Genomic DNA, 25253 nt, shown 5'->3' with positions numbered 1-25253 from the left:
CAGACGTTGCCAAAAACGTCGGAGCACTTTTGAGAATATGTAATGTCTTGATAAACCGAGCAGATATTTGAAGCTTACACAGCTACATTCTCGCTTGAAAATAACTTAAAGGTTTATTTTGTGACGCAGAAAGAATACTATTTAAAAGTTTTAAGCTGCGCTCCTCCACAGTTGCCGCGTTTGGGTTTTGGACGAAATGCTTTCTGGGATTTAACTGTATTTAACTGTACCAAGTCCACACAAGTCACCACCGATGCATGCTCGATAAAACGGGCGGAGCGAGAACCCATCCGGGAATTTTTCATGTTCTTGGCTTGATGCGTACTTTGAATTGGAACAGTACTTGGTCTCCGACTGATGACGTATCACGAGTACACGAGAATGCAAGTACGCATATTGAGACAGGCCCCCGATTTGTACGGTCTGACTTTGCACATGCGCAGTAAGGATCGGGGAGTCCTGATCCGTAACTATCTTTTTATTTTTCGTTTTTGTCTACCTTATATTGAATATTTCATTATTGCAACCATTTTAAGAGATACTTATTCTTAACATCTTAACAGATACTCTGACCGTAACTATCGTTAAATGCTTCGACCGGAAGTAGACACCTTTCGCACATGCGTGGTACCAATCGGGTTTCCGGTATGGATCAGGTAGTGACAATGGCATTTTTGGCTTCATTTTTGCACAATGGGAGGAGGTGCTGTTGCGTCGTCCATGTTTTCTACAGTCATTGGTTGAAACGTTTGTAGTGATGAACTATTTTTTAACACAAGCTTCAATGCTTCAGAAAGATTTGTATGGTCATCACTAGATAGCAGTAAGGAAGCACAGCTACACTACCTTTGCCTTAAGCCGGCTTGAAAGGAAAAAAAACCAAAAACCTAAGGAACCCATGGAAGATAATAAGTATGATGATTGTGGTTATACTCTTTCTTTCTTTCTTAAGCCTACTTTCTGCTCTGTACACATGCACTACTTCTTTTTTTTCTTGTTTGATGGCGGTTGGCAACCAACGTTTCTGGTGTATTATCGCCACCAACTGGAACAGAACAATAAAACATGTTCTACTGATTCTTATTGAAAACAAAAGTCTCATTTCCTTGTACCATTCCCTTGACCTTTTGTTTAATTACTGATTTAATTTCTTTACTCAGCTTCCCACTCACTTCAAACCAGATGCTGTATAACATTTAAAATGATTTAACATTCATCAATTTATCAATGTTAGCTTTATCAATTATTTCCTAAATATGTACTTTCCAGGTAAATTTTGAACCCAACCATATACCCAAGGGGGATTAGCTCAAATGGTAGAGCTCTTGCTTAGCATGTGAGAAGTAGTGGGATTGTAAAAAAAAAATCAATTTTAACATTTGCAAGTCATGACTGCATCTGCAGCTTTAGGTTTTCTGAAACTTTTTCCTCATAATAAACACATTATTTGTTTTATCTATAGAAAATTTGAATCCTCTGAATCTTTCTACACCTTCATTATCATATTTTTCTATCATGTAGCCATCAAACAACAAGAGTCTGTACACTGTAAAATATAACTTGTTGTTTCAACTTAAAAATATGAGGTAAAGGGCTGCCTTAAAATTTTAAGTTAAGTCAAGAAATAGAGTTTGTTCTTATAACACAACCAATTGTTATCTTAATGAAAAATCACATGTTGTCTAAACTTTCATCTTAGTTTAGTTGACTGAGATTTGTTAGTCAGTTCAACTCCTTTAATTGTCATCTTTACTTGGGAAAACCCTTTCAGCTAAATTAAAATAATCTATTGTTTAAACTCTTGTCCTAGTTCAGTTGACTTGGGTTTTTTAGTTAATTCAAATACTTTAGTAGTTCTTTTAACTTAGGAATCTATTTTAGCTTAACTAACATAATCTGTTAGCTAAGTTGATTTAAGTTTATTAATTAACTGAGCTCCTTAAGGTAGCTGAGTGAACTTGTAAATCAGTTTCATTTTAATTATCAGAGTTGATTGACTGGATGTAAAGAAAAATGTGTATTAAACATCTTAAGTTTTGTTTTTTTTTGGCTTTCTAACATCCATTTCAGCAAAACTACCTGTTAGGTTTATCTTAGATCTCAGGTTTAAATATCTACATTCCTTTAAATTAATTTTCTGTTGTTTACAGAAAAAAAATAAAACCCCACAGATTCCATTAAAGTCTATCTGATCATTTCATACAGAAAGTTTGTTTTAAGAACATGACAAGACAATTACTCATGAGCACCCAACATTCACCATTTATTGTGCCATCTTAGTCATCTGAGAAACAGAAAAATCAGTGACGTAGCTCATCAGGCTCACAATCCATCAAAACTCAAAGGCTGCTCCCTGTGAAACAATTAATTTGAACTTGGTCTTGAGCCCAGTTTGGGTGAAGATGAAATTCTGACCAATACTCTAGGAGCAGTAGTGATTCTTGTGAAGTAACAACATAAAGTCTGCATTAATGTAATGTATCAACGGGACACTTGCTATTTTAGAAAAGTTATTCTTTACATTTACAAAATTTTTAAACTTCATTGTGCTCAGTCACACCTGTTAGCATAAAACTTGAAATATTAAAATAGTACAAAACCTTTGATAAGTGACAGTAAAGGTCAGTTTATAACAACTAAGACATCAAACTCTTGTATTTGTCTTCGTTTACAATTGCAACAAATTCCACAGAACCAATATCTCTGAAAATGAGTGCATGCTTCTGAAACATTTGATAATATGAATATTTCAGAAACATTAGTTTGAGTCTGCTCAATTGCAAAACAAAGGAAAAACTACTGACTTGCATGAGATAAGCATCTGCAAAGTCCAGCATTATATTGTTGTTCACATAAGTTTCTTAAACCATGAACAAATGAGTAATTGTCTAATCTGGAATGTAAAGTGTAGTCATTTAGTGACATACAAAAGTGAGAATGAGAACTTGCAAGAATAAAAAAACAAACAGTAAAATAAAAACTGTCCTTAACACTAAGGATCATACAATTACAGTTCTGCATGGCTTTCTGCAAGAGTCTGTTTCTTAGACCATGCACTAGTGAGATGCACTGCCTTCCACCAATGTTCATTAGGATGTTCTGAATGACTTCAAGGATGTCCTTAAGTTCCTTTGGATAGTCTATGTTGAGGGCAAAAAGAAGGCCCATCAGCATGGAAATGGCACTTGAGACATCCCTCAGATTAGACAGGATTACTGCTGCCTCAAGGACAACCAACACATCGATGTCTTCTTCTTTCACCATCGCAATGCCAACTTTCATCCTCTTAGAAAACGTGTCTTCAATACCTGTCGGCTATAAAAGGGTTCAAAGACAAACAAAAAAAAAAAATTACACAATTACAATTACACAATATCCCGTGTGCTTAACAATTCATGTCTTTCCAAAGAAGAGCCATACTGATGCTTTGGATGATGGTGATTGGCTTTGGGTAACACTTATTAGTTGTTAAAGTTTTTTCAGAATGAGATATGCACCCCCATGTTACAAATCCATTTCTTGCTTTAAACAAAGACCATGTTCATAAATAACTGAGCATGTCTTCAATTGCAGAATTCAAACAAAATTTTCAATTTAAATGGTAAATGGCCTGTATTTGTATAGTGCTTTACTAGTCCCCTAAGGACTCCAAAGTGCTTTACACATTCAGTCATTCACACACATGGGTGGATGACTGAATCGTGACTCAAGAGTTGACAGTTCGTCTTATAATTGGAAGGTTGCCGGTTTGAGCCCTGGCTCCGACAGTTTCAGTCGTTGTGTCCTTGGGCAAGACACTTCACCTGTTGCCTACTGGTGGTGGTCAGAGGGCCCGGTGGTGCCAGTGTCCGGCAGCCTCGCCTCTGTCAGTGCGCCCCAGGGTGGCTGTGGCTACAATGTAGCTTGCCATCACCAGTGTGTGAATTTAAATCTACTTATGCTAAATATTGGCTGTGCTCTAAACCAAATCTGGCTGAGAATACATGAAATGTGCAAACTGCAGCTACACTACAGGATCAGATTATGGCTCCATAGACAATGCTTCTTTAATCAGTTTATTGATTAAAGTTTATTTTTTCCCCCTATATTAACAGCATGAAAAAAGAACATATAGACATGGCTGAACAGGTTGCATAATTGGCACTGAATATCAACATCCACCTTTACCCAGCTGCCCAATGACTCTCGGCCAGTAACCTTTAATTGCTTACCCAGTCTACACAGTCTCTTTTCCAGGGTCCAGGACATTTCACCAAAGTATTGCCCCCCACAGCTGTAGCAGCCACTGCAGCCCCTTAAATATCCTAATATCTCTGCCATTACAATATACAATGTGAGAAATCAAACGTAAAGCTGAAGTGAACAGTACAGCAGCGAAATGTCAAAGACCCTGGTGAAGACATGAATAAACACAAGACACTAATAATATCAATGCTAGCTTGCCAGTTAGTTTCTCTGAAACCCAGACCAAATCCAGTGTCAAAGATCTTGTAATAATACATTTGGTGAGGAAAAAGTACACATGTACTTTTTAATTTAAAATCCACTGTGGTGCTGTCATTATTAAATTTACTAAAAGAAACAATGCTAACCTTCACAGTCTTGAAAGTGTGTGAGGGATCTTCCTTTAGAAAATGAGGTCCTCTGTCCTCTTCCTTTGTGTAGGGCTCTGGTCAAAGAAGTCAAAAAGAAAACAAAAACACTTTTTAAACAGTGTTTATGAAGCATGTAGACAGCTCCAAATTCACAGCTTTTTGATGCATAATTCCATCAATATATGATTATCATTGGAGATTTTGAATCAGGCTTATCAGGACATTCAAGTAGAATATGATATCCAACCTACCACCAATATACACAGATTCTGTAAAAGTTACCACACTAAATGTCCAGTTGTGAAATATGATGACAGACTTTACTTATCAGCTTTCTTTCAATGAGTTCATCAGTTGAACTGGATAACCTAAAACTTAAACAAAGGATTAGATTTCGCAGTTGAACACTTACATCATCTCCGAAGCATCTTATGAGCCTAGTTAGCCTTTCTGTGCCGCTCTTGATTTTGTACAGCTCCACGAACCTCTCCATAATGGTCAAGCACAGCCAAAAGGAACCCTTTCAGGTCAACAGATGTAAGACGGGCAAATTCTGCTTCAACCTGAGCAATAGAAGAAGAGGGGTGGAGAGTACAGGCAGAATTAAAAAAAGATTCTTTGAGACCCAAATTTAAGCAAACAGTCATCTGAGGCCCATTAGAGAAAACACAAACACACAAAAGCAAACAAACAAAAAGATGCACTTTACCTGCCGTTCAGCAAACAAGGAAGTTCAGAGAACAATAAGCTCTGTCTTGAAATCTTTTAATGTAGAATGATTGTGAAAATGACTTATGTGATGTAAAACTTTAGTAAACGTGCGATTAAAAGAACACTGAGTAAAAGGACAAGTAACAGTTTCCTTATTCCTCAGATGTTTACCTTGATGAGCAATACTGTTTTAGTCCAACTGCCTCATTAAAGTTACACAACAGGCTTTTTACATTAAAGCCAGCAAGTCCATTACATACTCCCTTTTTAGATCTGAAATACTGTGCAGATTCTGTGTATATGTAGTGGACAGCAATTTACCCAAAAGAGTGCAAAGTTTGCAAGTCCACCTCATTTAAATGACAAAGTCAAATGTGATCATCTAGACCTGTGAAAATAAATTAATGACAAACTTGCAGTTATGGATGTTATTACAACCACAAGAACCTAAACAGTCTGCTCCATTGCTTTTGTTAATGAATCATTTGTTGGTAACACGTCTGAATATTTAGTTTATGCCACCTGCATGTGATCATCAATAGTGCCATATTACTTCTTAAGAAGTACCCTGACACTACAATCTTTATATCATTTGTTCTACAGAGCTATTAAATTACAATATAATCTGAGGTGTTTCCAGTATGACAAAATGCACAAATTGTAACTTACCATTTGACTCCACTGACAAAAATAAATCCCCAGCATCAAGTTTGGCTTCACAGACCTAAAATAAGTAAAATAAAAATATATGTTATAATTATATTGTTTTCGCCATTTATTCATGTTTGCTAATTTTCTGACATATAAACAATGTTAGTTTTGTTACAATACAGAGAATGCAGTTTAATTAAAAGGTAAATTATGCAAAAAAAAAAAAACTTCTGCAGTATACCATGCCAAAAATCAGTGTCTCTGATGCCAATTATTTTATCACTACAGCTCGTTTAGTATGGAAACTCACACAATCTAGTCATACTGATCACAAGAGTTCAAAAATAAGTCAAAATAGTGAATAAGCATAAAGCATTTCAGGGTAACAAATAACTGCACAATATAATTAAAGCAAAAAATAAGCACACTGGAGGACTATCTGATAAAAACTAATATAATGCTGGTTTGTAGACCATATTTTGTCTCAGTCCTCAGTGCACTCTTGTAGCTTAGCATGCAGCAGTTAATAACAACTTAAGTGATTACATAGGGATAAACAGATGACAACAAGCATCCGAGTCCTGCCAAAAAGGTCTTTTTGAACCCAGCCAGTTATTGGAAATATTGCCAAAATGAACTTCCACCAAAATACAACAGCCTGTGAACTTGAAAGGAATTTACAAGTACAGAGACAATATGAAATAAGCTTTATTAATTAGCTGAGTTAGCTTGCTAATATCGCAACAGTGGTTGAGTGCACAACCTTAAAGCTAGCGGCACAATACTTGTGATTTGCTCAGCGCCACATTAAACCCATAAAAAAGGCCATATGTCAGTTTATTAGGTCAAGTTTGGTCATGACACACAAGCTGGACCTTGTCGGCTAAAGTTACATTAGCTAAAGCAAACATTTCGGTAAAAGAGAAAAACACACGTCATGCCATAAATTCAAAACATGTTCCAACTTTTGTAGCTCTCTTTCCTTATAGTTATAACCAATGTTACTCACCTTGAAAGCATATTCCAAAGAAGACGATTAGAAAACGTCCAAGTAAAGTGAGCATGTCGTTAACCGCCAATTCCCCATGATGCACCTCGGTAGCAGTCACGTGAGGCAGTTTTGAATCCTGCTGTGCTCAACTTACCCGCATTGTCAAGTTCACATAAGTTTCTGATTTAGCTGGACATGAGTTTTCAAGTTAGCTTTTTTTGGTGTAATTGGGACGTTTTTAACTTGTAATTCTATGTTATAACAACAACTTCAGTCATCTATCGTCAAACTGATATAGAATAATATGTTGAAATAACAAACAGCTAGAATTACATTTTACAGTGTAGAGACAGGTGGATGTTCACATTGCAGCCAATTTGGGGAGAATCGCAAGCTCCTTGGCTGACGGTTTGATACTCAAGGTGGGGCTCCTCCCATAAAACTTATGCCCAGTAAAGTTATTAAAAGTGGGCAAAGACTGATCCTGGTGTGTTTGGCCACCACATTCGTGTGTTTTTTCTATTTGAAAACTTCGCTCTTTGAGAACTTGTTTATAAACTCATAAAGAGCCATTTTTACATTCCAGTACAGAAGACTCAAATGTTGTTTAATGGAAAAAGGAATTAAAGTGTTGTGCTGCTAAACTTTGAGGTTCAAAGTCACCAATGTTTTTATAAGAAAATGCCAAGAGGAGACAAGCAGCCCTCAGTCTGCATGGTAAACATGAAAACTCCATAGCAGTGATACTTGCTCATTCATAGTTGCATTTATTGTTTGTTGTGGTACTTTGATTTTCCAAAGGATAAAGAAAAGCTCATTTTGGCAAAATTGACGTTGTTCTTTTGTGTCATGCACACTGCCCATGAGGACCCCTGAATCAGCTTGTACAGCAGAGGCTTCGATTCGGTTTTATCTATACATCACCAAATCACAACAACACCTGGAAGTGAAAATGTTGGTCACAAAAGAGTAGCCAGAAAATAATTTTCCTGTTTAGAATAAATCAAATTATTCAATTAACATATTTGGTGTCTGTGTGAATTATGTTTTAAACAGTTTATAACTGTTTTTCTCAGAAAATTTCACAATATGTGGTTACAGCATAATTTCCCGAAATGTGTACTTCTCTTTTTCAGTCACAGTGCTTTTACAACATTCACGTGGTTTTGTAGCGAGAAGGTCGCACAACATGGGCTACACATAGACACTCGAGGCTGGGTCTCTCTGCAGGTCTTTATTTGCAGCAACTGGGTGGCATAACAGTTAATCCCATCAACCACCATCTGCACAGTCCTTTTCTCCAACAGGTCAATATTCCTGGTCTCTTTGGGAACGGGATGCTGACTTCTCATGTTGAGATTATTTCAACATGCTGGAACAACTTGTCTGATTGGGGACTGAGGACACAAGCAGGAACACCAAACAGGGAGACGAATGCAAAGCAAACTTGAACGTGAAAAATAGTGGAGGTATGACAACAGAACCTAAAGTAGAAATTACAAATAACAAGTTACTTTTGCACAATGGTCAGTCTTTTGCACACCCCATTGTCATTGTTGCACTTTTCTATTGCACTGTTGTGTATTTATTGTCCTGTTCTGTCTGGTGTTGCAGTGTCTTTGTTTTTGTAATTGTTGCACACCTGCACTTTGTTGTCCTGTGTTGATCGTCTTTTATATTTTATATGTAGCACTGTGGTATTGGAGGAATAAAGTCACTTGGCTTGACTTAAATATTACACAGTGCAGAAAAACAACTAAAAGAATAGAACTAGAAAGAAACAAAAAAATCTCAGAATATTAAATAAACCAGAATCCCAAAAGTCCAAAATCACAAAACACTGGGTCAAAGACCCAGTGCCATGACAAGTATAGGAGTAAGCAATCTTCAAACTTAAGATGATTGACCAGGATTTGGTATTTGAAGTGCACAGTAGCATCAGACAGTAACAAATTGTCAGATGGTACCTTCAACCAGGAAAACTCTCTAGGGTCTCCCTTGTAAAGACTGGGATACAAGGTTCAAGGTTCTTTATTTGTCACATGCATAGTTATACAAGTATAACACACAGTGAAATGTATCCTGACACGCTCCTCAACATGTGCAAAAAAAGGGGGGGGGGGGGGGGTAGAGGAATAACATTATAAATATATATATATATATAGTATATACATTGGGTGAATGTGCAGTAGTAGCAGCAAGCAGGTGAATTCTGTACATTAATATGAATAGACATCTGACTATTTTACAGAATGGACAATATAAACATATTTAAAGTTAAAGGAATTGAGTGTCTGGAGGAGAGTCTCAGTCAATTATAGATGGTGTGAGAGGGCGGGTGTGTGTGTGTGTGTGGGGGGGGGGGGGGGGGGGGGGAGGTGGTGGGGGGGGGGGGGGGGGGGGGGGTTGGTTTAGGGCCCGGATGGCTTGAGGATAGAAGCTCCTCTTGAGTCTCTCTGTCCTTGCCCGGATGATGCGGAACCTTCTACCAGATTGTAGAAGTTGGAACAGTTTGTTGCCAGGATGGGACGGGTCCTTCAGTATCTGCATTGCTCTAGTCCGGCATCTCCTGGTGTAGGTGTCCTGAAGCGGGGGGAGAGCAATCCTGCAGCAGCGTTCTGCTGTACGGATCACTCTCTGGAGAGCTTTTTGGTCCTTCACACAGCTGTTTCCAAACCACGATGTCATGTTCTGTGTGAGGATGCTCTCCACAGCGCCTGTATAGAAGATCCTGAGGATCTTTGGAGAGACCCTGAACTTCCTCAGTTGTCGTAGGTGGTACAGGCGCTGCCTAGCCTTTTTGGTCTGGGCCTGAATGTGGGCAGCCCATGTCAGGTCTGAGGAGATGTGGACGCCAAGATACTTAAAGGACTGCACCCTCTCTACTGGAGCTCCATTAATGATAATGGGCTTGTAGTCTCTGTGCTGACTCCTTCTGAAGTCCACCACCAGCTCCTTGGTCTTGCCGACGTTCAGCTGGAGGTGGTTGTCCTGGCACCATGATGCCAGATTCTTCACTTCGTCCATGTAGGCCGCCTCATCGCTGTTGGAGATGGCACCCAACACCACTGTGTCGTCAGCAAACTTCACAATGGTGTTGGAGCCGTGGGTGGCCACACAGTCTGAAGTGTAGAGGGAGTAGAGCAGTGGCGAGAGGACACACCCCTGTGGTGCTCCTGTGTTGATGGTGATGCTGTCGGAGACACACCTACCCACCCTCACCACCTGAGTTCTGCCAGTGAGGAAGTCCAACACCCACGCACACAGACGGCTGTTGAGTCCCAGATCCCTCAGCTTTGTGAACAGTCTGCTGGGCACTATTGTGTTAAACGCTGAACTGTAATCAACAAACAGCATTCTCACATAGTTACCCTGTTTCTTGTCCACGTGGCTGAGGGTGGTGTGCAGGACGTGGGCTATGGCGTCCTCAGTGGATCTGTTGGGTCGGTAGGCGAACTGGAGCGGATCTGTGGTGTCTGGGATGGAGGAGGAGATGATGTTCTTCAGCAGCCTCTCAAACACCTTCATTACTACCGAGGTCAGCGCAACTGGCCGGTAATCGTTCAGGGATGAGGGTTTGCTGTCCTTGGGCACCGGGATGATGGTGGATCTTTTGAAGCATGTGGGGACCACACACTTTGCCAGGGACTCGTTGAAGATGTAAGTGAACACACCTGCTAGCTGGTCAGCACAGCAGCACAGCAGATGGCCGGTGATGCCGTCTGGCCCCGCCGCTTTCCTTGTGTTCACTCTCCTCAATGCTGCTCGGACGTCATGTTCCACGATGCTGGTCACCCGTCTCTCGCTGATGACGTCACTGTCCTCGGTAGTCAGGCGGTAGATGGCATTAGCCGCCTGGCTAACCTCGAAACGGGCGTAGAACTGGTTCAGCTCATTGGTGAATGCAGAGTCGGCGTTGATCGGCGCAGTGTCCCTGGGTTTGTAGTCCGTAATGGTGCGTAGTCCGTGCCACATACTCCGTGTGTCGCCCTGGAGGAAGCGGGACTCCACACGCTCCCGGTACCGGCGTTTAGCATCTCTCACCGCGCGCCGCGCGCCGTATGAGGCCGCTTTGTAGGCGCTCATATCGCCAGTGGCGAGACCCGCGTTGTAGGTGGCGGTCCTGGCGTTTACTGCAGCGCGGATCGATCTGTCCATCCACGGTTTCTGGTTTGGGAATGTGGTGACTCTCGCAGTGGGGATAATCTCCTCCGCTAGCATATTGACGAAGCATACTGCTACTTCCGTAAACTCGTTGATGTCGACTGCGCATGCTCTGAACATGTCCCAGTCGACGTCGTCGAGTGCGTCTTGTAGCGTAGCTTCTGATTGGGCAGACCACCGTTTCACCTCCCTCGTGGTTACTTCTTCCCTCCGTATGTTTTGTTTATACTGGGGAATGAGGAAGATGGCGTTGTGGTCAGACTTCCCAAAAGCCGGGTGTGAGACAGCTTTGTAGCCCTGCTTGTATGGCGTGTAGCAGTGATCCAAAATTCGATCCCCCCTCGTTGGACACGAGACATGCTGGTAAAAGTTTGGCATGACTTGTCTGAGGTTCGCTTTATTAAAGTCTCCTGCTACAATGAGGGCTGCGCCCGGATCCTTGTTTTGAAGCGAACTCAGCACATCATGTAGTTCGGACAAAGCCATACCTGTGTCCGCTTGGGGTGGGATGTAGACCACCGTGGCGATGACCGAGGTGAACTCACGGGGCAGATAGAAAGGGCGGCACTTAATGCTCAGGAATTCCAGATGTGGCGAGCAGCTGCTGGAAAGAGTAGAAATGCTCCTGGCATCACACCACTTTCTGTTTACCATGAAGCACACTCCTCCACCTTTGGTTTTGTTCGACTCTGCCGTTCTGTCCGCGCGGAGCACAAACAAGGGTTGGGGTTTGCTGGAAGTGGAGTGACTGAGGCCTAAGACACAACTGGCTTCCAAGTTCCTGGCTAGCTCTGGCATGCAATATCAGTCAGTGCTCCCATTTGCTGTAAAATACTCTGGTGTGACTGGTCTTCCCGTAGCAGGAAATACTGTGCTAGCCAATGGAGACTGCTGCTTATAAGGGGGTTGGATGACAGCATAATCTTCGAACCAGGTAGGTGGTCTTCTCCCTGTATGGGCTGGACATCTGGGGTGTAGCTTGAAGGATTGCTACACATCTTGCTCTTGTGTACAGTGACTTGACTGTCAGACACCACTTTCTTCTAAAGGCTGGTATATCATCTGGTACAAGATCTGAGAAATGGTCCAAACAATGTGCACTACAATAATGTGTTTTACCGCACATGGCACATGACAATACAGTTACAGAGGATTTGAATTGCATGTGTGGGGTTGTGTGTGGTCCTGTGATAAATGGTGTAACTCCACAGTAATTATATGCAATTTCAATTCTTCTTTGAAATTGCATATAATTATATTTATCCACAAATACTTAATAGTAGGTACACTAGAATAAAGGGATCCCCAAATGTTGATTATGTTTATCTGGATGTAGCGTTTTCAGTGGGAGAATAGATAAAGGGATACAAAGTCAGTTTCTTACAGAGAACAAAGAAATGACTATACTGACATAACTTTTAAGTAATGTATAAGTAAGTTCACAGAAAATAAGAAAGATACATCATATCTTTTATATATCTAAATACTTATAGGATAAACTTAATTTTACAAATACTGCCCAGTTAAAATGACACAAATTGATGAAATACAATAATATTTTTAATACAACATAAAAATTACAGGTTTCATTTTCTCTTCATGCAGCAAAACTGACTCACATAATTTTTAAGACAACAGAGACCATTTAAAACACATTTCACATGGGTAAGTTACAACAGAAACAGTGCCGTTTACTTCACTAATTATCTCATGATGGACAGCCAAATAAACACCAACAGGCCTTTCAGATTGACCAAGGACGTAATCTGTGCAGACGTTTTGCTTCTTTTTGTGATCACATGATGGTAATAATGTTTGGTCAGCAAGATCACATAGATGTTTGCACAGAACAGATAAAGTCAACATTTTTTGCATCATATTAACATGACAACCTTTTCCTCAATTCGATCTTTACTGAACAGCTTGGTTTATTATGTGTGCATAGATTTCTAAGCCTTGGTGCATCAGTGGCTTTTTAATCATGAGTTTAATTTAGGTTTCTAGTAAAGAGCCATTAGATTTATGAAACAACAATCAGGAGTTTCTGAAAGGACTCTGCTGCTTTTTATTAAACAGTTTGATTAAAAATTAGAACATGTAAGAAAGTAATATGAACAATTTAAAGAAACTCTTTTTACATGCTGGCTGCCAGCCTCAAACAGGCATGTTTTTCATTTTCATTATTCAATGGGAGAGATGGACATTTTAAAATTTGGGAAGCTCTGACAGACAGTTAGCAAATGCATACAACTCCACCTCATTACAAAGGACATGTTCCATCAAGTGGAGAAACTACATACTACAGCGACAATAAAGCTACAGCACTTTTTCTAATTGTTAACCTTCCTATCCTTCAATGCAAGCAATTCATGTTAGAATACTTACAGAATTAAGCACTGCTACAATAAATATCTACATGCTGCTAAAACATTTTTATTTATTTAATGGCAAAAGGAAAAGTCACAAGACCTTTTCATTTTGCCTGGTAGCTCCATCATCATCATCCTTTGCCAAGTATCCTTTGACCACTGTTACACCTGTCTCCCTCTCATTTACACACATGTATTCTTTCTTGCCACTGATGACAATTATTAAAGCTGAATTCTGTGAAGTCTGATCTCAAGCTTTGGAAGTTTGACCTAGCATCCAGAAGATTTGTTCAGATCCTCTGTATTTCTCACTGTCTCCAAAAGGACACACATACAGTGGCTTGCAAAAGTATTCAGCCCCCTTGAACTTTGCCACATTTTGTCACATTACAGCCACAAACACGAATCAATTTTATTGGAATTCCACGTGAAAGACCAACACAAAGTGGTGTACATGTGAGAAGTGGAACGAAAATCATACATGATTCCAAACATGTTTTACAAATAAATAACTGCAAAGTGGGGTGTGCGTAATTATTCAGCCCCCTTTGGTCTGAGTGCAGTCAGTTGCCCATAGACATTGCCTGATGAGTGCTAATGACTAAATAGAGTGCACCTGTGTGTAATCTAATGTCAGTACAAATACAGCTGCTCTGTGACGGCCTCAGAGGTTGTCTAAGAGAATATTGAGAGCAACAACACCATGAAGTCCAAAGAACACACCAGACAGGTCAGGGATAAAGTTATTGAGAAATTTAAGGCAGGCTTAGGCTACAAAAAGATTTCCCAAGCCTTGAACATCCCACGGTGCACTGTTCAAGCGATCATTCAGAAATGGAAGGAGTATGGCACAACTGTAAACCTACCAAGACAAGACTGTCCACCCAAACTCACAGGCCGAACAAGGAGAGCGCTGATCAGAAATGCAGCCAAGAGGCCCATGGTGACTCTGGACGAGCTGCAGAGATCTACAGCTCAGGTGGGGGAATCTGTCCATAGGACAACTATTAGTCGTGCACTGCACAAAGTTGGCCTTTATGGAAGAGTGGCAAGAAGAAAGCCATTGTTAACAGAAAACCATAAGAAGTCCTGTTTGCAGTTTGCCACAAGCCATGTGGGGGACACAGCAAACATGTGGAAGAAGGTGCTCTGGTCAGATGAGACCAAAATGGAACTTTTTGGCCAAAATGCAAAACGCTATGTGTGGCGGAAAACTAACACTGCACATCACTCTGAACACACCATCCCCACTGTCAAATATGGTGGTGGCAGCATCATGCTCTGGGGGTGCTTCTCTTCAGCAGGGACAGGGAAGCTGGTCAGAGTTGATGGGAAGATGGATGAAGCCAAATACAGGGAAATCTTGGAAGAAAACCTCTTGGAGTCTGCAAAAGACTTGAGACTGGGGCGGAGGTTCACCTTCCAGCAGGACAACGACCCTAAACATAAAGCCAGGGCAACAATGGAATGGTTTAAAACAAAACATATCCATGTGTTAGAATGACCCAGTCAAAGTCCAGATCTAAATCCAATCGAGAATCTGTGGCAAGATCTGAAAACTGCTGTTCACAAACGCTGTCCATCTAATCTGACTGAGCTGGAGCTGTTTTGCAAAGAAGAATTTCAGTCTCTAGATGTGCAAAGCTGGTAGAGACATACCCTAAAAGACTGGCAGCTGTAACTGCAGCAAAAGGTGGTTCTACAAAGTATTGACTCAGGGGGCTGAATAATTACGCACACCACACTTTTTAGTTATTTATTTGTAAAACATGTTTGGAATCATGTATGATTTTCGTTCCACTTCTCACGTGTACACCACTTTGTATTGGTCTTTCACGTGGAATTCCAATGAAATTGATTCATGTTTGTGGCTGTAATGTGACAAAATGTGGGAAAGTTCAAGGGGGCCAAATACTTTTGCAAGCCACTGTAGTGTGGGTTTGCTGATCCTCAATAAGTTCGTGTTATAGATAAAAGACTTTCCATACTCCTCATATTTCAGTGGTTTAATAGTTGGTGAGATTGTGATTTTCCTCTTAGATGATAAAACCTAGCAAAGGAATGTCCACACTATGCACAACTTCAATGTTTAACTCCAGCATTGATAAGCTTATGCAAATTTAAGATGCTAATCTGAGTAAGACTTTCTACACTGATCACAAACACTTTAATTCCAGTATGGATAATCTCATGCTTTTTAAATATATCGATACAAGTAAAAGCCTTTCAGCACTGACCACATAAAAACTATTTAACTTCAGTGTGGATTAGTTCATGATGTTTTAAAGTATCTATGCGACCAAAAGCCTTTCCACACTGACCACAGACAAATGGTTTAGCACCAGTGTGAATTAGTTTATGTTTTTTTAAAACCCAAATGTCAGCAAAAGCCTTTCCACAAAGATCACAGACAAATGGTTTAACACCAGTGTGGACGAGCTGATGTGTTTTTAAACCCCTCATGTAAGTAAAAGCCTTTCCACATTGACCACAGACAAATAGTTTAGTGCCATTGTGGACGAGCTGATGTTCTTTCAAGGAACTCCTGTGACTAAAAGAATTCCCACACTGATCACAGTTGAACGGTTTAACTCCAGAGTGGGTGAGCTGATGTCTTTTTAAGCTGCCATTCTGACTAAAACACTTTCCACACTGATCACAGCTGAATGCTTTGAATCTAGTGTGGATGAGCTGATGTTTTTTTAAGTTGCCATTCTGAGTAAAACACTTTCCACACTGATCACAGCTAAATGCTTTAAATCCAGTGTGGATGAGCTGATGTTTTTTTAAGCTGCCATCCTGAGTAAAAGACTTTCCACACTGATCACAGCTAAATGCTTTAAATCCAGTGTGGGTGAGCTGATGTTTTTTTAAGCTGCCATTAAGAGTAAAAGCCATTCCACATTGATCACAACTAAATGGTTTAAATCCAGTGTGGATGAGCTGATGTCTTTTCAAGCTGCCATTATGAGAAAAAGCCTTTCCACACTGATCACAGCTGAATGGTTTAATGCCAGTGTGGGTGAGCTGATGTTGTTTTAAGCTGCTATTAAGAGTAAAAGCCATTCCACAATGATCACAGACAAATGATTTAATTCCAGCGTGGATGAGTCGATGACTTTTTAAACTCTCCTTGCGAGCAAAAGCGTTTCCACACTGATCACAGATAAATGGTTTAGCACCAGTGTGGATGAGTCGATGAGTTTTTAAACTATCCATGTGAGCAAAAGTCTTTCCACACTGATCACACACAAATGGTTTAGCACCAGTGTGAATGCGCTGATGTTTTATTAAGGCAGACTTGTAAGTAAAAGCCTTTCCACAATGATCACAGACAAATTGTTTAATGCCAGTGTGGATGAGCAGATGACGTTTTAAACCCTTCATGTAAGTAAAAGACTTTCCACACTGATCGCAGCTGAATGCTTTAACTCCAGTGTGGATGAGCTGATGTTTTTTTAAGCTGTTTTTCTGAGTAAAAGACTTTTCACATTGATCACAGGTAAACCTTTTCCCAGTGTCAGTGCGCCGGCGTCTTCTGGGTTGCTTCAAAGTAGTAAAAGTCTTTTCCATCGGGATCACAACTGGTTCATCTGTATTAGCTGGTGTTGGGTGGTTTTTGTTGAGGTCATCAATGTGCCGAGGTTTCACCATGCTTTCCCCCTTTTTGCCTATAATGACAAAGAACCAAAACAGTGGTTATGCAACTACAAAACCTACAAAGTGTACAGATTATGATACACTGCATAAATCAGATCATGCACATTCCCATGTTAAAAAAACAAAATAAATAAATAAAAATAAATAAATCAATAATTTATACACACACATACATATATATACATATATAAGATAAGATAAGATAAGATGACCTTTATTAGTCCCACACGTGGGAAATTTGTTTTGTCACAGCAGGAAGTGGACAGTGCAAAAGTTATGAAGGAAAAATTAGAATAAAATAAAATAAGAATAAATACAGTACACAACTGTACAGAATAGAATAAAAATAGAATACTATATACAGTAGAATAAAATAGAATAAAATATACAATAGGATAAAAATAGAATACAAATGCTATATACAACAGAGTGAAAAATACAACGGTGCCAGAAAGATTATTGCACATTTGTGTTATTGCATATTTGTGGATGTGTGTGTTTGATCAGTTAAAGTCTTTGTTGTGCAGTCTGACAGCAGTGGGGAGGAAAGACCTGCGAAATCTCTCCGTCCCACACCGTGGGTGCCGCAGTCTCCCACTGAAGGAGCTGCTCAGTGCTGTCACAGTCTCATGCATGGGGTGGGAGATGTTGTCCAGCAGGGATGACAGCTTAGCCACCATTCTCCTGTCACTCACCACCTCCACTGGGTCCAGAGGGCATCCTAGAACAGAGCTGGCCCTTCGGATCAGCCTGTTCAGTCTCTTCCTGTCCCCAGCAGAGATGCTGCCACCCCAGCAGACCACACCATAAAAGATGGCTGAGGCCACCACAGAGTCATAGAAGGTCTTCAGGAGTGGGCCCTCCACTCCAAACGACCTGAGTCTCCGCAGCAGGTACAGCCTGCTCTGACCTTTCTTGTAGAGGGCGTCTGAATTATGAGTCCAGTCCAGTTTGTTGTTCAGATGAACACCAAGGTACCTGTAGCTGTCCACAGCTTCAATGTCCATACTTTAGATGTTCAGTGGTTGCAGTGGAGGATGTTTGTGCCTGCGGAAGTCTACCACCAGCTCCTTGGTTTTACTGGCATTGATCTGGAGGTAGTTCAGCTGGCACCAGTCCACAAAGTCCTGAGTCAGTCCTCTGTACTCCTTGTCGTCCCCATCAGTGATGAGGCCGACTATAGCAGAGTCATCAGAGAACTTCTGCAGGAAGCACTGGGTGGAGTTGTGGGAGAAGTCTGCAGTGTAGATGGTGAAGAGGAACGGAGCCAGAACCGTTCCCTGTGGGGCCCCCGTACTGCAGACGACCCTGTCCGACACACAGCCCTGAGTCCTCACATACTGTGGCCGGTCGGTGAGGTAGTCCAAAATCCAGGTAGTGAGGTGATGGTCCACTCCAGAGTTCTCCAGCTTGTCCTTCAGAACCGAGGGAAGAATAGTGTTGAAGGCACTGGAGAAATCAAAGAACATGATTCTCACAGTGCTCCCAGCGGTCTCCAGGTGAGCGAGGGAGCGATGTAGGAGGTGAATGACGGCATCATCCGCTCCAATGCCAGGCTGGTAGGCAAACTGAAGTGGGTCCAGTGATGAGCTCACAAGGCGCCGAAGCTGAGCCAGGACCAGCCGCTCCAGGGTCTTCATCAGGTGGGATGTCAGAGCCACCGGCCTGTAGCTGTTGAGGTCCTTGGGGTGTGAAGTCTTTGGCACTGGTACAACACAGGAGGTTTTCCAGAGCTGTGGGACTCTTCCCAGCCTCAGGCTCAGGTTGAAGAGGTGCTCCATCACACCACACAGTTGGTCCGCGCAGGACCTGACGACCCTCGAGCTGATGCCATCTGGACCCGCTGCCTTCTTGCCATTAATCCTCCTCAGTTCCCTCCTAACCTGGGTGGTTGAGAGAGACACTCTGGAGCCTTGTGTTGATTGTGTATTGGATGCTGTTGTTGGGGGTGGGGAGGAGTGAGCAGGGTGAATAGAGGAGGTGTGAAATGTCTGAGGTGTCAGAGGTGGAACAGCAGCAGTGGGGGTGGTTGAGTCTGCAGCCGATGTTGGAGACTGCCTCATGGCTGAATCAAATCTGTTGAAGAAATGATTCAGTTCATTTGCCCACCTCACATCCCTCCCAGGCAGAGAGTTCTGATGTTTGTGGCCCGAGATGGTTCTGAGGCCTCTCCAGACTTCACCAACGTTATTTTGCTGAAGCTGGTTCTCCATCTTCTGCCTGTAGCTATCCTTCCCATTCCTTATCAGTCCCCTCAACTCTCTCTGCACCCTTTTCAACTCCTCTTTGTCTTTGGATTTGAAGGCCCTCCTCTTCTGCTTGAGGACAGCTTTAATTTCCGGGGTAATCCAAGGTTTGTTGTTGGAGAAACACCGTACAGTCCTGGTAGGTACGGTGTTATCCACACAGAAATTAATATAGTCCGTAATGCATGTAGTAAGGCTGTCGATGTCCTCTCCGTGGTCGTCACAGATCACCTCCCACACAGTCAACTTAAAACAGTCCTTAAGAGCCTCCTCGCTCTCCTGCGACCATCTCTGTACTGTGCGGGTGGCTGGTGGCTCCCTGCGCACTAAGGGCTCATACACAGGGACAAGGTGCACCAGGTTGTGATCAGATCTGCCCAGGGGAGGGAGAGGTGATGAACTGTATGCCTCTTCAGCATTGGCATACAGTAAGTCCAGTGTTTTATTGTCTCTGGTTGGGCAGGTCACATACTGGGTGAAGGTGGGCAGTGTGGAGTCCAGTGAGGCATGATTAAAGTCCCCTGATATTATGAGGAGGGCTCTCGGAGATTGTGTTTGCAGTCTGCTGACCACTGAGTGGAGAGTGTCACAGGCTGCATCCGCGTTGGCCGAGGGGGGGACATACGCTGTTATCGCGATAACATGCGAGAATTCCCGGGGCAGGTAGTACGGACGCATGCTAACGGCTAACAGCTCAATGTCTCTGCTGCAGAGTTGTTCTTTTACAGTGATGTGCCCAGGGTTACACCATCTGTCATTCACAAACACTGCCAGTCCCCCTCCTTTCCTCTTACCGCTGTCTCTTGTCCTGTCCGCTCGAAGCAGCTGGAATCCCGGTAGTGTCACACTCGTGTCCGGAGTTAGCGGTGTTAGCCACGACTCCGTTAGCATCATGATGCTACATTGCCGGTACTCCCTCTGTGACCAGGTTAGCGACGTGAGCTCATCCAATTTATTGTGCAAAGACCGTACATTTCCAATAATTACAGAAGGAAGAGATAGTCGAACACGTCTCCTTCTCGGGCGACGGCGCTCCTTCCCAGCACGACACCCCCGTCTTTTCCTCCTCAGCTCGCTGGGAATGTCGGGTCTGTCCGCCGGCAGTAATATATATATATATATATATATATATATATATATATTAGGGGTGCAACGATACTCGTATCGATATTGAACCGTTCGATACAGTGCTTTCGGTTCGGTACGCATGTGTATCGAACAATACAAAATTTTTTATTTATTTTATCAACTTTTCTTCTGACGATGCTGTCTGTGTTGAGAGCTCAGTGGATCTGCGTTCGACTACTCCGCCTAGGCTGCACTGTCGAGCGCAGATCCACTGAGCGCAGCGCAAGCTAGCAAGACAGAAGCTTAGCTCGTTGCAACATGGCAAATTGAACCTCCCCCACCCTCATTCAGATCTGGCCTTTGGAACTGTTTTGGTCTTCATGTGAAGTATGACCCTGAAGGTAAGCGCATCATGGACAAAAGTAAAACAGTATGTCGGATGTGCCACGCAATGCTCAATTACATGGGTGGGAACTAGTGCTTAGCGCAGTTTGCTCGTTAACGTGTTGACGCTGTCCAGCCCCACGCACGGGGCGATCCGCGGTAGCTCGTTAACGGAGATTTGCCGTGTTGTGGCATTAATGTCATTTCAGATTAACGCTGGCAGCACTAGTGGGAACACAACGAATATGACTGCACATTTACTCCGACATCATCCTAGTGCAAAGACAAGTGGAAGCAGACAAAAACAACAAGCACGCATGCTACAAACTTTACCCGAGTCATTTAGACAGCCGTTAGCACATGATTCTCCTTATGGGGACCTGATATGTTTAATATGCTGCTGAGAATATAGCCCAGAAGAAGCGTATAGTATAGCTTTTATTTTGGAAAGAGCCATTTCTCTGTAATAAACTCTCTTTTCCAAAGATGAGGGATTTCTCCATGAGATATTTATGTTTTTATTACTTTGTCGTTTCAGCAACATTAAATTTAAAAACTGTACTTTTGAGTTAAAATATATATTTATAATTTTAATAAATGACAAATTAAAAAAGCATGAACATTTTTTGTATCGAAAAAATATCGAACCGTGACACCAAAGTATCGAACCGAACCGAACCGTGAATTTTGTGTATCGTTGCACCCCTAATATATATATATATATATATATATATATATATATATATATATATATATACATACAATGAATAGTCCAATGAATAGCTTGAAATTGTACAAAGGTAAGTGGGTAGGCAACTCCAGGCCTCGAGTGCCGGTGTCCTGGAGGTTTTAGATGTGTCAATGATCCATCACAGCTGATTTAAAGGGCTAAATGACTCCTCAGCATTTCTTGAAGTTCTCCAGAAGCCTGGTAATGAACTAATCATTTGAGTCAGGTGTGTTAACCCAGGGTGGGATCTAAAACCTGCAGGACACCGGCACTTGAGGCCTGGAGTTGCCTACCCCTGTGCTAGAGGTTTAAATTAACAATAGGGCTGGGTATCGTCACTGATTTCTATAACTGATTCAATTTTGATTTACAAGGTCCCTATTCAGCTTGTATTTATTTTCTCAATATCTATTATACTTTTTGTTCAACCCCAGTTTAAGTTTCATGTTTTTTTTCTCCCGTTTCAGAGTTTATAATGGGTGTGTATGGGACGGAATGTTGGAGGTTAGAATGAGACAGCTCAACTGCTAGAGTGGGAGGAGGGAAAAATTTATGTTAAAATCTTCTCTTTAAACTATTGCTGTGTCCACAGTGTCTGTAGAATAGTGGTGGTGATTTTATTTTTGTCACCTTTTATGAAGAACCGATGTTTCTCACTGCAGTGGCTGAGCTGCTCCTCCATCAGACTCTTCTCCCAGTCACCTGTGACAGCAAACAGATCTTTATTTTTCTATTCAGTGAGATTTATTATAGGGCCCTGCTGCAGAGCGTTGTATTGTATGGCATTATTGTGCCTCGTATGGTCAGTAACAACATTACTGGTTGGTGATTCTGTTATTAGTTGTGGATTATGTTGTATTCTATCCACCTCATAAAATCAAAATACTCAGTACAGCATCTTCATATGAAGGAAAACAAATAGCTGAACACAAATGATTAAAAAAACATAAGGTCCTGAACTGCTGGAAGGTCCAGGCAGACAACATGAACAGAACGTACAGACGAAAACAAAAATAGGTAAGAGAGAGAGAGAAACCCTGTAGACAGTTATAGAGTTAGGCAACCAATATAATTATAATTTACTCACCCTCGATCCCCTCTCAGAGTGATTCAAACTAAAGATCCACGAACGGAGAAGGAGGCAAGCAGGCCGGCTTTGTAGTTGGACTAGGATTAGTAGAGACAGTGGGCTCACTGACCTCCACTCCCCAGCATGTTACTCTCGTCAATCACCACCAGGGCAAGTTCTTTGTTTACAGATGATTTATTCCAAGCTGACCGACAGGATCACCCAGCGTTGTCACCGAGAGGCCAAGTAGAGATACCAAGCTGAGAGACCAAGCTGCGTGAGCTACGAGAGCGTATATCTTTCCAATCAAGCATCAGAAACAGAAACTTGATCTGCCGGAGACCAGAGGGCGAGCAGTAAGGAGGCTCAGCACAGCCACACGATCTTTGCTTTAGCCGACTTGAAAAAATATGAAGGTCCCGTGGAAGATAAAAGCACAATCCACTGTGTTCTAAGCCTACTTTCTGCTCTGTGGACGCGCATTACTTCTTCTTCTTGTTTGATGGCGGTTGGCGACCAACGTTTCTGGTGCATTACCGCCACCAACTGGAACAGAACAATAAAACATGTTCTACCGTCTCTTATTGAAAACAAAAGTCTCATTTCCCTGCACCATGTTTCCCCAATTTAAATAATGTATTGTTAACCCTTTTGACCAAAGCGTAATCCGGATGGTTATTTCATCCTCTCTTTCTTTGAATGTTATAAAGCCACCGGTCAATTCTTGTAACTTGTAACTCAAAAGGTAAATCAGGTTGTTAGACTTGTGTTCTCATAAGTAAGTATATTAATTTGACTGTAAGGTTTTGATCCCTGGCTCCACCTAGCCTGCATCCCAAATGTGTACTTCTCTTTTAAAGTCAGAGTGCTTTTACAACAATTCTTTTTATAATTCAAGTATTTATTAGATTTTGCATTTTATAACAACAAATATTCAATTCAATTTTATTTATATAGCGCCAAATCACAACAACAGTCACCTCAAGGCACTTTATATTGTGCAGTAGATCATACAATAATAGATACAGATAAAAACCCAACAATCATATGACCCCCTATGAGCAAGCACTTTGGCGAGGGGGGAAGGCAAAACTCCCTTTTAACTGGAAGAAACCTCTGGCAGAACCAGGCTCAGGGAGGGGCGGCCATCTGCTGCGACCGGTTGGGGTGAGAGAAGGATAACAGGATGAAAGACATGCTGTGGAAGAGAGAATGAGATTAATAACAGATATGATTAAATGCAGAGAGGTCTCTTAACACATAGTGAGTGAGAAAGGTGACTGGAAAGGAAAAATTCAATGCATCATGGGAATACCCGGCAGCCTACGTCTATTGCAGCATAACTAAGGGAGGATTCAGGGTCACCTGGTCCAGCCCTAACTATATGCTTGAGCAAAAATGAAAGTTTTAAGCTTAATCTTAAAAGTAGAGATAGTGTCTGTCTCCCGAATCCAAACTGGAAGCTGGTTCCACAGAAGAGGGGCCTGAAACCTGAAGGCTCTCCCTCCCAGTCTACTTTTAAATACTCTAGGAACAACAAGTAAGCCAGCAGTGCGAGAGCGAAGTGCTCTAATAGGGTGATATTGTACTACAAGGTCATTAAGATAAGATGAGGCCTGATTATTTAAGATCTTGTATGTGAGGAGCAGGATTTTGAATTCAAATCTGGATTTAACAGGAAGCCAATGAAGGGAAGCCAAAACAGGAGAAATATGCTCTCTCTTTCTAGTCCCTGTCAGTACTCTTGCTTCAGCATTTTGGATTAACTGAAGGCTTTTCAGGGAGTTTTTAGGACTTCCTGATAATACTGAATTACAGTAGTCCAACCTGGAAGTAATAAATGCGTGAACTAGTTTTTCAGCATTACTCTGAGACAAGATATTTCTAATTTTAGAGAGGTTGTGCAAATGGAAGAAAGCGGTCTTACATATTTGTTTAATATGTGCGTTGAAGGACATGTCCTGGTCAAAAATGACTCCAAGGTTCCTCACAGCATTACTGGAGGCCAAGGTAATGCCATCCAGAGTAAGAATTTGGTAAGATATCATATTTCTAAGATTTTCAGGGCCGAGTACAATAACCTCAGTTTTATCTGAATTAAGAAGCAGAAAGTTAGCGGCCATCCAGGTCTTTATGTCTTTAAGACATTCCTGCAGTTTAACTAAATGGTGTGTGTTATCTGGCTTCATGATAGATAGAGCTGGGTGTCATCTGCATAGCAGTGAAAATGTATGCTATGTCTTCTAATGATACTGCCTAGGGGAAGCATGTATAATGTAAACAGCATTGGTCCTAGCACTGAACCCTGTGGAACACCATAACTGACCTTAGTGTGTGAAGAGGACTCTCCATTTACATGCATAAATTGGAGTCTATTAGATAGATATGATACAAACCACTGCAGCGCAGTACCTGTAATACCTACAGCATGTTCTAATCGCTCTAATAGGATATTATGGTCGACAGTATCGAACGCTGCACTAAGGTCTAGCAGGACAAGCACAGAGATGAGTCCACTGTCAGAGGCCATAAGAAGATCATTTGTAACCTTCACTAAAGCTGTTTCTGTGCTGTGATGAGCTCTGAAACCTGACTGAAACTCTTCAAATAAGCCA

General features: G+C 41.7%; 1 protein-coding gene across 1 annotated transcript; it reads right to left on the bottom strand.

The window, feature by feature from the left end:
- Window positions 1-12678: 12678 nt before the first annotated feature.
- Window positions 12679-23121, bottom strand: LOC134624510 (gastrula zinc finger protein XlCGF46.1-like). Its single transcript, XM_063469501.2, has 3 exons — window positions 22657-23121; window positions 22200-22271; window positions 12679-17152 (listed from the first exon to the last, which is right to left on the bottom strand). The coding sequence occupies exons 2-3, from the start codon at window positions 22249-22251 to the stop codon at window positions 15729-15731; spliced, it is 1476 nt and encodes a 491-aa protein (XP_063325571.1). The 5' UTR covers window positions 22252-22271; window positions 22657-23121; the 3' UTR covers window positions 12679-15728.
- Window positions 23122-25253: the final 2132 nt, after the last annotated feature.

This window comes from Pelmatolapia mariae, linkage group LG3_W, assembly GCF_036321145.2.
Source record: "Pelmatolapia mariae isolate MD_Pm_ZW linkage group LG3_W, Pm_UMD_F_2, whole genome shotgun sequence".
NCBI lineage: Eukaryota > Metazoa > Chordata > Actinopteri > Cichliformes > Cichlidae > Pelmatolapia > Pelmatolapia mariae.
The sequence above is the reverse complement of the archived record's forward strand: the minus strand, read 5'-3'. Positions and strand labels throughout refer to the sequence as shown.

Bases quoted from the DNA above. Each gene is read 5' to 3' on its own strand.
- LOC134624510 (XM_063469501.2), bottom strand. From the start codon at position 22,251: ATGGAGGAGCAGCTCAGCCACTGCAGTGAGAAACATCGGTTCTTCATA. The intron at 17,153-22,199 runs GTGACAAAAATA...TTGTCATTATAG, and splicing joins ACATCGGTTCTTCATAAAAG to GCAAAAAGGGGGAAAGCATG.